At 32.3% G+C, this 13,679-nt stretch overlaps 1 protein-coding gene across 1 annotated transcript in view; it reads right to left on the bottom strand.

Moving 5' to 3' along the window:
* The window catches only part of LOC126968218 (uncharacterized), a 93,160-nt gene that overhangs the window by 17,668 nt on the left and 61,813 nt on the right, over nucleotides 1-13,679 (bottom strand). The window contains exon 4 of the mRNA XM_050813086.1: nucleotides 11,822-11,957. Within this exon, the coding sequence (XP_050669043.1) occupies nucleotides 11,822-11,957 (136 nt within the window). The remainder of the gene's footprint in view (nucleotides 1-11,821; nucleotides 11,958-13,679) is intronic.

Here is a 13,679-nt window from a genome sequence, read left to right as displayed (position 1 = left end):
GCAACACATTTGTGATAGAACACATGCTGAGTGGCTCCTTTTTAAACACCTTTGTGTGTGTGTGTGTGTGTGTGTATAAATAAATATTTTTCTGTCTTTCTTTCAAATGTTCCTGTGTAATCCTGAGTATATTTATACATACTACAGCTGAAACTTATTATTATGTTTGCTATCCATTATATGCAAGTTTTAAATTAATCTAAATTACTTTATTGATACAGCTCATAGGTACTGCAAATAAATTTCATAGATTTAGTTATTATTTTGCAGGAATCTATTAATTACCCAAATGGTATAAAATAAGACGATTTTCAAATGACAAGAGTCGAATCTCTCGATTGTTGCGAGGTCCTTCTAATCCGCTACTGTTATTGATTTATAGTTGTTATGTTGTTTTGGTACATTTTGTTGCTTTGAAATATTGAATCTATTTGAATTTGAATATCAGCTGGGTTTTGATATTATCAGTAGCTCAATAGATCTACCAACAGATATTATATAGAACAGGGTTCTTCGAATCGAATGTTGAGTATTTTGTTTTAACACGCTTTTTATTATCTTCACCTGTTTTTCAATAGTATCGGTCCTTACCCTACTCTTAGTTGAAAATGTCAGAGACGACTACGATTTACGATAATCTCAACGACACCTTCTAGGCTGTCGTTGCTATTATCGTTTCAAGTTGTATAGATATATTTGGCATACAATATACACATATGTTAAATAATTATATGTGATTTACTATTCAACAGGATTTTTTTACTACCAAGTAATTTAAGTCATTTTGTTGATCGTTTTTGCGTAGAAAATAATGCAAATGGCCGCTTGAGAAATAGGAAGTCGACGAGAAGGGTTGCGTGACTTTTTTTTACATTTTACTATCCGCAAGTTTTGTATTATTTATTCAATTTTAAATGGTCATTTTATATTCATTACATAATTTTAGAATATTTACATTTTGTTTAACTGATGCAAATTAGTGGTGCAGTGTCTGGCATGGTTCTTACCGCCTAAACTATATTTTGACTTTTGACACTTAACAACGACATAGCACAGATAATATTTAGTTTTTCAAGGTTTGTGCATAATTCATTCACTATAACATCGTAAAAAATAATCAAAATATTAGTCTATGATTACTATGTTGTTACGATAAACTATATGGAATACGAACATTTGTTAGAAGAGGGTAGGTGCGATATATTTGGGGTATTATCGTATCGTTCCGAACCTCCAGCGCTTGACCGTCGTGCATTAAATGCAGCGTAAAGTTAAACTTCTTATAGCGCATTAGGGAATATCAGAGTGAATTTTTACGATACGCTCTCACACCGACACTCAAACACGTTAATTGGTCAAATGGTTTACATTTGTGTCATAATTCAATCTAAATTAACTAAATTTTGCAGTGAATTCATATTTTTTTATTACAATACTGTTCTTTCTACAAACGTAAAATAATGTTTTAAGGAATTTTGTTTTGTTACGCCAAATTACCTTGTGTAAGTACACAAATATACACACACTTATTTTGATTGTATTCGTAACATTGCACTTACTATAATTACACAGAGAAAGAAATTTGCATGAAGGAAATATAACACTTGTTTCTTAAGTCGTGAAAAATCTATATATATAAATGAATTGCTGTTCGTTAGTCTCGCTAAAACTCGAGAACGGCTGGACCGATTTGGCTAATGTTGGTCTTGAATTATTTGTGGAAGTCCAGAGAAGGTTTAAAAGCTGAATAAATAGGAAAATGCTGCTAAATTAAATAAAAACAACAAATTTATTTTTCCTTTGATGTGTCCATACATAATTTCTATGAGAGAATTTATTGACGCACGGTTTGACAGTTCTGCTGCAAAACAATTTCATTACGACAGCAGGGTGCATATTTTACAAAATATTTTTTGATGTTATGATATATTATTGACAAATTCATATAAAAACAATATTTTATTTATTATATATAGAACAACGTCTGTCGGGTCAGCTAGTTATTGATAATATCCCTTACAAATTACATTCGGATTTAACGAAATATCCTGAGCTACTTCGTTCCTGACAATGATTTCAGAACCGCACACATTTTATTTACTGTTTATCTTGCCTGAATTCTGAAAACGAAGTCTAAAAATAAGCTCAGATCTACATATTGAAGTTTGTTGTTGTACGAATAAGCAAATATTTTGTATATTATGATCACTTCAACCTAACTCTCTTTGTGTTTTAACAAAGCCTCATCGCAATAATATAAAAGACATTGTATTGAGGTTATACTAACAACATATATTATTACGTATAGTATTTATGTGCTTATTTTCGTATTCTATTTGGCATTGGCATCGTATCTTTTTACGAGAGTTCTCGGGCAAGTAATGTCGGACCTCACAAGGATCTATGATATGGTTAAGTTTTTATGACTGCCGTCTTACGTCTTCGTGATCTATATTCCATTACGGTTTTTGCATCGCAATTTGTTTTGGAGTGTTTTTTTCGGGAATAAATCTAATATAAGACCGACTACTGATAAGTAATATATTTTATTTTTGGTGTGATATTTGTCAGATCCCCCACCCCGAAAAAAGGCTATCGACAAGAGTGAATGTAATAGATTTTAACCATAATAATTTTCTTTATTGAAACCTAGTTTTTACTTTAATTTTTCTAGTATTTTCTTTGATTCACGCGATTACACACGCGATTACGTGTTACAATTATAAATGAAACACTTTTTAAATGATTATTTTTAAACGCATGTAATTGTAACTGTTTTCTTACATTAGTTTTTATGGAACAGTTAATCTTTTTTTTATTATTTTAGCTAACCCGACGTTTCGTTACCCTATCAGAGCATGTTTTCAGGGGGACTGCTCTGCCTTACCTATGCTCCTATTTTGGAAAACGCACCAGTTCTTTAAATAAATTTTTATCCTTATGAACAAATTTAAATAATAATACCAAATTAGTTTTCTCAAACGCTTTTTAACACTGTTAATTAAACAAATTGAACACGTCGGCAACTTGATGGTTAATAAACAATAGCCCTTTGGGTAACCATAAATTAAACAATCTAAACCTTAATCAAACCTTCCCAATGCTCTGTTTCCACATTTACTGCCCAACAATAGTCCTGATTTACGATTTACTAACGCTTTAGGGATTGTTTATGTTATTTAAACGATAGTTATTAATCCAACCGAGTTAAACAACGAGGAAACTTTAGATGAATCTATTGGGATTTAATTTCCTCTAAAGCCGTGGCTTTCTGTTGATTCGTATCAATTCTCAGCATCTATATTCCATATCATCTAGTTTACTCTGAAACTATTAAGCATTCGTTCTTCTTGGTGCTTTGATATCTGGTAATGAGTTTACATGTGTACAGATGACTGTATCAGATACATATACTGCAATCATGTGACATTAATAGCAATAATGTAATCAAATAAAAAGTCTTAATTTATATACGGAACTAATACCAAAAGTGAAAAAAAATTTCAGAAGAATGTGATACAGTGGCAGATAAAAGTTGTTTTATTATGTGGATTTTTATAACTGGCTCTTTACGTAATGATTTCACGTTTGAATAAGGTCATCTTGTTTATTGAACTAAAACTTGTGTAGATGTTTAATGATACTGAGCTCGCACGACTGGTTGTAATATAAAAGCCTTAATATCCTTAACACATGGTCGGACCATCGGACGATCCGTATAACAGTAGACAACTCGAGTCGTCTAATAAGTCAAAGTCAAAATATTTTGTTGACATAAAATCAAAAGACTGTTCGTCAACGTCAATCACAAAAAATACAATTCAGATACATATATATATTAATTACATAAAAGTTTAAACATATTTTCAAAACAATGCAAACCAGTGGAACAACACAAGGCCATGAACCATATAATCCATAAAAAACAACTATAATACTATTTAATTCCATATTGTAATATCGTTTACGTAATCTTCAATACTGTAATAAGCATTCGACATACGTCTGCGTTTAATAAAAGATTTAAATTTATTTATTCAGAATTCAGATACACTTTTTGGTAATTTATTGTAAAATTTAATACTATCGCATGCAAAAGAATTGTTTATTTTACAGAGCCTAGTAGGGGGCACTATAAGCTTGTAGTTATTTCTAGTGTTCAAATTATATTTGTCGCTTATTTTACTGTATAAATTATAATGTTTATGTACGTGCAGGAGATTGCTATAAATATATTGGCCGTACATGGTCATAATATGAATATCTTTGAATTTCTCCCTTAGAGGTTCTCGTGGGCTCGTTTGATATATGGCACGTACAGCTCTTTTTTGAAGTATGAAGATATTATTTACTTCCGATGCACTAATAGCATTAACATTTGGTCGGATTTGGTCCGGGCGAACCATTTGAAGCGGTCCGGTACCGGACCAATTCCAAACTACAAGTACCTTGCTGTAGAACTACATTATTTCAGAGAAACTGTTTTTGTATGTGCATAAAAATCTATAATCACATCCCAAAAATAATAAGAGAGGTATCGTCAAATAGAAAATTCTCATCTAAATTGAAAATATACCTTAATAAAAAATGCTTATATTCATTAGACGAATATTTTCAACTAAAAACTCGACAATATACTATATAATACTGCTAGTAATCTTTTGTTAAATTGATATTATTGTAACTAATGATTTAGAATTAATTTATTTTATAAAATTTGCACGTCATAAATGTGGCAAACATGTACTTTATAATATTTATGTAACATCAATCTAACATGTTTATGCAAATAAAAACTTTGACTTTGATGCTATGTCGCATTGTCCATCGCACAAAATAATTATTTTCACCGTACCGAGTACGACGGTGGACCAATAGGTGCTAGGCGCCCACCTACGCCTATACTACCGTACATCCGACTATGTGTTTAGGCTATAATTCATTCAGGCCGATAATTCACGGCTGGACTGATTTGGCTAATTTCGGTCTTGAATTATTTGTGGAAGTCCAGACAAGGTTTAAAAGCTGAATAAATAGGAAAATGCTGCTAAATTAAATAAAAACAACAAATTTGTTTTTCCTTTGATGTGTCCATACATAATTTCTATGAGAGATTTTATTGACGCACGGTTTGAAAGTTCTGCTGTGAAACAATTTCATTACGACAGCAGGGTGCATATTTTACAAAATAATTTTTGATGTTATGATATATTATTGACAAATTCATATAAAAACATTATTTTATTTATTATATACAGAACAACGTCTGTCGGGTCAGCTAGTATTAAATAATATAATATAAATGTTATTTCTTTATGAATAAAGAACAAAAATATAGTTGCATTTACTTAGATATTGTTATCTTCGCTTGGATGAAAATTTTCCCTTTTAGCGTGTGATATAAAGCACACACCATTTTCGTTCCGTACTTCAAAAAGAAAACAAGAAACCCTTATAAAATCACTTTGTTGTCCGTTTGTTCGTCCGTCTGTCAAGACTCTTTATGTAGGGAACCTGTGTTGAAATTAATCAATATAGGTACTCAAATATACAGTTTTTTGAAACTGTAAAAAAATCAAACTTCTCACTTAACGTAAAAAAAAAAGATAAGGCTGTTTATGCCGCAAAAATCGTATATTTCGACACTCTCAAGGGAATCCCTTACAGAGTATTAATCTTATAGGGTATTTATCTGTTGACCTGTAACTATGAAATTTGGCAAGAAATACCGTATTATACAAAAAATATAGGAAAAGTCTGAAAACAATACATTTGGAATTAAGTCATAATACAGGGTCTTCGATTAACGACAAATAATGAAAACACCTTTTCCATTTTTTGTAAGTATATACGTAATAATATGTACGGATATATTAATATTACTTTGTTATCATTTTTTAAAACAAATCAAATGAAAAAGAAATAACAAACGCACCGTTCATTGCCACTTTCCAATACAATGAATATTCATTAATCCTTTCAACTCGGCCGTTGCACGAACGTCAAAAGATAAATAAATATTAATTGGCGAGGGGAATCTCATAATTTGATTTGTACCAATCGCCAAACCTAGTAAATAACATTATAGGCTTTGTTTGTGAAATAAAGTGTGGAAAACATTGCGAATGGAATTTTTAAATGAAAACGTCAAACATTTTAAGTGGTTTATAAATTTCCACGAGGTTGAATTTGTATGTCAATTGAATATGTGATCAAAAATGGAATAAAATGATCATTCTGAATTTGCTGCAGCAATTATTTATATCTTGATGTTCGTAAAATTAACAAAATTACTGAATCTTATAAACAATTCACAGAGATATGTCACATAAATATCTTACGGTTTATACGGAAGTATATTGATATTGTTACATTTTTTTCTATGAGACGAGCAGGATGTTGAGCTGATAGTAACTGATACGCCCTGCACAAGACAATGCAGTGCCGCTCAGGATTCTTGAAAATCCCAAGAATTCTGAACGGCACCACAATTACGCTCGTCACCTTGAGACATAAGATGTTAAGTCTCATTTGCCCAGTAATTTCACTAGCTACGGCGCCCTTCAGATCGAAACACAGTAATGTTTACATATTACTGCTTCACGGCAGAAATAGGTGCCGTTGTGTACCACATCTAGCACCATAATCTAGCCGGCATCCTGTGAAAAGGAGCCTCCTACAGGTAATGTACATAACCATCATTCAGAAAAAGTACTTTTTACTATGTTTAAAAAAAGTATGTGTATTTACAACATAATGGATTTCAACAAATATTTTATGCAAGTTTACTAAAATATATTTTTTATATATTTATTTAACTTTAACTTATCATAATTTAATTGCTTATGTACTTAAGCATAAGACACAAAGTAAAAGTTTTTTTGCAGAAAGGTAATATCATCCAAATGCTAAATATAATGGTCTCAGATAGTGCACTGTAAGAAATCAATCCGTTCCTAGTGAATAATTATTTTGAATATTAAGTTCACCAAGTCAACAAAAAGTTTGACAAAAAAATGCATTTTTGTCGATGTTTTTTGTAAAATGTTTGTTTATTTTTCACATTTTAGTTACGAATAGAACCACTAGTGTGCCATTCGTTAAGTGCAATTGACAAATATGTGAGTCAAATACAGTAGGGTTATGATTTGCATGCCTTAATATTTTCTTTACCGAAATCAAAATCAATGACACTTATTATTGTCAAAAAAAAATATTTTCTTATTGAATCTCCTGCTACTTAGTAAAGGGTTGAGCTAATGAGAAGGACTAGCGGGTAACTCATTGCCACTCTTTCAAATCAAGATTAACATTTTCATCGTTTATCAAATCATTTCAATAAATAATTTAATATGTAAAGTGACGCAACTAACATACTCAAACCTCAAATAGCCGAGCCTCCAGCATTATGATCATCCTGCCACCACAAGTAGCGCCCGTTCACGAGCATGACGCATGAGCCAGCCATCGCCTCCCTCAACCATATTATAGGGAAGGGGACAAAATAAATTTGGAGTACGGTACCATGCATATCTCGAGTCTCTGCGACCCTGTAGCATTCACTGACGTATTTTTAATTACTTACGTAATTAACTTTTTGAGGCTTTTGTGCACTTGTGAACATTTTATACCTATTTACAGATGCATTTTGTAAGTTTACGTTACTAAATTTTTTTTTTCATTTTCACTAAGAAAAATAAGAAAATTTGAAATAATACATAAGCATACCGACGGTAACGTATCTTTTGATCCCTGGTGTTACTTATTTCCATGAGCGGTTGTCTCAGTACTTCCCATCACGTGAAACTTTTGTACCATTTTTTTACATCATGACATATGATTTTATTCGGATGGCCGCACTCAATGTGTTTCCTTGTCTATTAAATAAATGTATACTTAATGCATGTAAAGTTTCTATTCATTTTAATTTTAATAACTGCTTCTAGCATAAATTTCAACATTTTCAAAAGCAGCATAAAATTTAAATAGTTTCTGAAACAACATTGATGTTTGTGTTTCATTTCACATAAAAAATGCTGCTCGGTAATTACTTCCATTAATATTGTCATGAAGAATTTATATAATATTATATTAATAGGTTGAGGAAGAAGTGTTCTCGCATATAGTAAGTATGTCATAAAATATCTTTGGCTATACTTTTAGCATCTGGCTGGTTAAGATGATATTATTAAGGTTACTTTTATAAAGAAAAGCGTTTCTGCTTGAAAACACACGACTGAATTAAAACAAATTTTATATAAATAAAATATATAAAATGATCAAGAAATCATCGTTCGTGTAACGCTAGTGTTCGTTCGTAAGTACAGAACAGTTTAAAGAAAACTTACTCCTCAAAGCGAGAAATCATCGTTCGCGTAACGCTCTAGTCACGCATTAAAAAGTTGCGAGCGTGCATTCAAAAGTTTCAGTTTGAAACTTATACGAATAAGTAAAATGCTCTTAATACAGATGTGCGCTTATAGAATAGCCAATAAATTTGTAAAAGTTTATAATGCAGTGGCAATAAGAGCAGTACAAAGTTGCCTTAAGCATTTATACTCTTGGAATTTTGATATGAAAGATTACCTTGCTATGGTCACCTGTTACATATCAAATGGATGTCATTTAAAAAAAATGGAGTATGAAGTGCATATCATTAATTATGTCTTAGCTGAATAACTGTTAATCAACTGTTGCATTTCATTCAAAATTCGCGCTAATTTGTGGCTTGGTACTAGACAACAGAATATAATGAATTAAGCTGTCTGTGTATCGCTTTTCATTCCCTAGTGTCGTTATCCCTCCTTTGGACAATCAGCACGCCAGTACGCCGCTCGCCATTAATTAAGAAACATCTGTATTTAGTATCTGTAAAAACCTTAATGGCCGCCCTCGTGTGACGCGATACATACAATCTATCCTAATTAATCCCGCTGATCCTTGTGTAAAGGTTAAAATATAGTACAAACAGTTTTTTCTCGTGTGAAACAAAAACAACGTTCACAAAAAGTTCAATAGTTTGGTGCCACACTTCACTGATAGAAACCCATTAATTTAACCGTGTTCTCATTTACGAATCTTTATTAAAAAGTAATGAAACTGAACCTTTTTTGAAGAGATCCTTGAACAGAGATTTCAGAACTGACGTATCACACCAACGTCCGAAAAAGGTTGTGATTAAAAGTCGGTTAGGCTTCACAGACTGTGGCAAATCCGGGGTTAATAAATCATCTGCCATATATCCCTGACCTTGCCCCTTCAGAATACCATGTGTTTCGGTTTCTTTATGAAATGAAATGAAATGAAATGAAATGAAATGAAATGAAATGAAATGAAATGAAATGATTTATTTGTATGAATCGTGGTAACATAGTTGTTAACAATTAATTGGTGTACAGCACAATTCGCCAATATATCGGCATACAAATATTTGATTGTCAATATTGGAATATCATATTTAATTTATACTTATACGTTCTTAATACACATTACATAGCTTTAATTCAATGAGATAATATAAAATAAACATTAGTTTGTAGGTACCTCTCAAAAATTACATTTGAATACTATTATTTTTGGCTAAAGAATTCTTTTAAACTATAAAAGCATTTATCTATTAGCCATAATTTTAATTTTTTATGCATTAATGTTTTAGGCATCTCTCTAATATTCTTTGGAAGGTGGTTAAATACCCTAATACACATAACATTTGCGTTATTTTGATGAAGCGCTGTTCTACAGTATGGCATCAGAAGGCGAGTTGGATCTCTTAATCCTAATATGGAATAGTCCTTTGCTGGTTTAAAAAGTTCACCATGTTTTTTAATGAACATACAAATTTCTAATATATATAGACCAGTAAGCGTTAACAGACGGTGCTTTTTGAATAATGGTCTACACGATTCTAGAGGACTGACATTGCATAAAGCTCTTATACATTTTTTTTGTGCCAGAAAAACATTTGAAATATTAGTGGAGTTTCCCCATAGTATTAACCCGTACCGTAAAACTGACGCAATATAACCGTGGTATGCAGTAAGTGCAGCATTAAAGGATACAGTTTGTCTGAGCCTTCTTAAAGCGAAAACGAACTTATTTATTTTGCCTGCCACTGTATCACATTGAGCTTTCCAGTTACAATTGCAATCTAATATAATGCCTAAAAATTTTATTGTGTTTGTTTCTTTAATCGTTAGGTCACTGTGTGTTATATTTAGAGATTTATGTATTGTTTTATAATTAGAAAATTGTATATATTTAGTTTTTGTCATATTAGCGAATAAATTGTTCTCATTAAACCATGTCAATATAGTTTCTAAATTTTTATTAATAGTCATATTATAATTATTTATCGCTTTATGCTCGTCAGGAATAATTATGGATATGTCATCTGCAAATAATACACAGTTATAGTCAACCACATCGGGTAAATCATTCAAATAAATTAAAAACAGTAAGGGTCCCATAAGACTTCCTTGAGGAACTCCAAATTTACTAATTAAATAGGGTGACTTGTATGTAGTCATCTCCAGTTTCTCATTTATGTTATTATATGTTTAGAATTACACAATATCAAGGTTATATCAAAAGAAGACTGCCAAAATTACTTGTAGCGGTTTTTTTGATCAGAAGTCTGAAAATGTCTAGAGTGTAGTTTAAATTAAATTAAGTTTAAAAAAATGTCGTGAGGTTTCATCTTAAAATGCGAAGATATTTTTTTCCTTAACTAATGTTTAAAATCAAGAAAAATACGCATCAACCTACTTTTTAGGGATCCTATTACAAAGCGTACTCAAAAAACAACCGTTCACTAAGATAAAGATGACCATCTGAAGCTAAAATTTTGATACAATGTGTTCCTTGTTACAGCGGCAGTAATTGCCGACCATTTTATAAAACAGATCAAGATGGCCAATTAATAATCGGCCTCCATGTAAATATAAAAACACACTTGACTTATATTATTTATTGTATTAATACTGTACATTAATTTTAAGCGCAATAAAGGATTCATAATAATAAGTGTATATTAAAGATGATTGCATTCAGTACATACAGTCAGCAAGTAATAGTGTAAATAAATCGTTGAAAAAGTTTACCAGCGAGGCTCCTTTGCACAGGATACCAGCTAGATTATGGGTACCACAACGGCGCCTATGTCTGCCGTGAAGCAGTAATTCAAATTCAAATTCAAATATTTTTATTCAAAATAGGATGTGACATCACTTATTGAAAGTCAAAAAACTACCACCCATTCCAAAATGAATGCCTCAGACCTGAGAAGAATGGGCGCAAGAAACTCAGCGGGCTTTTTTTTATTTCATCGAATAAATATGTTTACAAAGTAATATTGTACAATTAAACTTATTATTTAATAGCCTGAAGGCGGTCACTCCATTCCCAATCTGTGGTATCATTAAGAAAGTCATTTATGTTATAGCAACCTTAACCACACAAACGTTTTTTAAAAATTCAATTGTTAAAACACACAAACGTTTTTTAACAATTCAATTGTTAAAAAACGTTTGTGTGGTTGTACCATTCAATGTGTAAGAATTATTGTATTTCGGTCCGAAGGGCGCCGTAGCTAGTGAAATTACTGGGCAAACGAGACTTAACATGTTATGTCTCAAGGTGATGAGCGCAATTGTAGTGCTGCTCAGAACTTTTGGGTTTTTCAAGAATCCTGAGCGGCACTGCATTGTAATGGGCAGAGTGTATCAATTACCATCAGCTGCGCGTCTCGTCCCTTATTTTCGTAAAAAAAAATTTTGTATACAGTTTTGCCATATTTGGGTTCATTATAAAAATACTGTTTTACCAATGACTCGCATAGTAGCACTCTTGTAAGTCGTGTGAAAGAATGGCGCGTCCGCTGATACTTCGCATCTGTACCGGCCGCTGAGACCTTTTGTAGCATCACGTAACACGACTTGTTGGGCTCCAGATCGAGATATCTGAGAAAAAAAAAACACATATTTTGTTTTGCAAGACATATTCTTATAATAAGGCGCTTCGTTGTGTTAATCACCGAAATTTATAACTTAGCGAAAAAGTCGCAGACATGCTACAAGTAAGGATTCGTCTCCACCATCTGAATGTGTGGCGGTCCTCCACAGTGTGGTTTATAAGGGACTTTTTTCCACGTACTACAAAGCCGTGGAATGAACTTCCTTGTTCGGTGTTTCCGGGACGATTCGACATGGGTACCTTAAAAAAAAACGCGTACACCTTCCTTAAAAACGGAAACGCTCCTGCGATTCCTTTGGAAGAGAATGTGGGTGGCGGTGATCACTTCACACGCACCCGTACGCTCGTATGTCCTCCTTTTCCATAAAAAAAAATATTTATGTCATTAAGTTGATTCGATTTGGTTCGATGTGATTTGTTACTTGCTCTTAAACCGTTCTTCAGTTGCTTACCAATGGTTACTTCTTTGCATAGGATGCGTAATTCGCAATGCATTTTACTCATTTCAAGCATTAGGTTGCACATTTATGCTTCACAGCACTTGTGTTTGTTTCAGTTTAAATAGTGCCGTAGCTAGTGAAATTACTGGACTAACAAGATTTAACGTCTTAAAGTGGCGAGATCCAAATCAATCTGCGATGTTTGACGACGATACAACTGACAGTCGTTGTTATAATCAGTAATTTTTTTTTCTTATTTTTTTATATTCGTTTCAATATTCAGTAATTTTAGGACTCACTATTATTAGAATGTTTTTAACTGTGTTCTTATAGTATTCAAAAACACCAGTAGATAGTTTTTGGTAAACATTAACATTAATTAGTTTAACATTAACAACATAGGATTATGCAAAAAAAGAGATAAAGACGTCTCCTTACATACGTCTTAGGGATGGCAAAAAATGTAATATCCCAGTTGTATAAGATATGGAGAGACCATAACATCACGCGAACTAGAATCATATTGGTGACTTTGCTAGTTTTCTCCATATTCAGTTATGGAGCTGGACACTGAAAAAGGCTGACATAGACCGAATAGACGCCTTTGAAATGTGGAGCTGGAGAAAATGCTAGATTTCATGGAACGCCTTTCGCACCAACATGTCTATTCTGAGAGAGCTTAATGTCAAAACTAGACTTTCCACTATATGCCTTTGTAGGGTGCTGGAATTCTCGTAAAGAGGTTCACAATCTTAAATAGCTGATAGTGACAGGCAAGATAGATGGCAATCGTCCTAGAGTACGCAGTCCCAAGAAATGGACCAAATACGTTCAAATTCAAATTCAATTATTTTTATTCAAAATAGGATTCAAAATCACTTATTGAACGTCAAAAACTACCACCCGTTCAAAAGAAACTCAGCGGGCTTTTTTCTTTTAATATAAAATATGGATTACAATGTGATATCGTACAATAAACATTTATAATTAAAGAGCCTGAGGGTGTTCGCTTTATTCCCAGTCCGTGGTGTCATTAAGAAAATGGTTTATGCTATAATAACCTTTCCCACACAAACGTTTCTTAACAATTCTTTTAAATTTCGTAACACATTTGTTTTGTACATTTTCTGGGATCAAATTGTAGAAGCATATACATCGCCCAACAAAAGACTTACTAACTCGACCCAACCGAGTAGTAGGCATTACAAGTTTATGTTTGTTCTTCTATGAACATCAACTTAAACAGTGCCCTTCATGAAGCTAAGGATC

Source organism: Leptidea sinapis, chromosome 15, assembly GCF_905404315.1.
Source record: "Leptidea sinapis chromosome 15, ilLepSina1.1, whole genome shotgun sequence".
Taxonomy (NCBI): Eukaryota; Metazoa; Arthropoda; class Insecta; order Lepidoptera; family Pieridae; genus Leptidea; species Leptidea sinapis.
The sequence above is the reverse complement of the archived record's forward strand: the minus strand, read 5'-3'. Positions and strand labels throughout refer to the sequence as shown.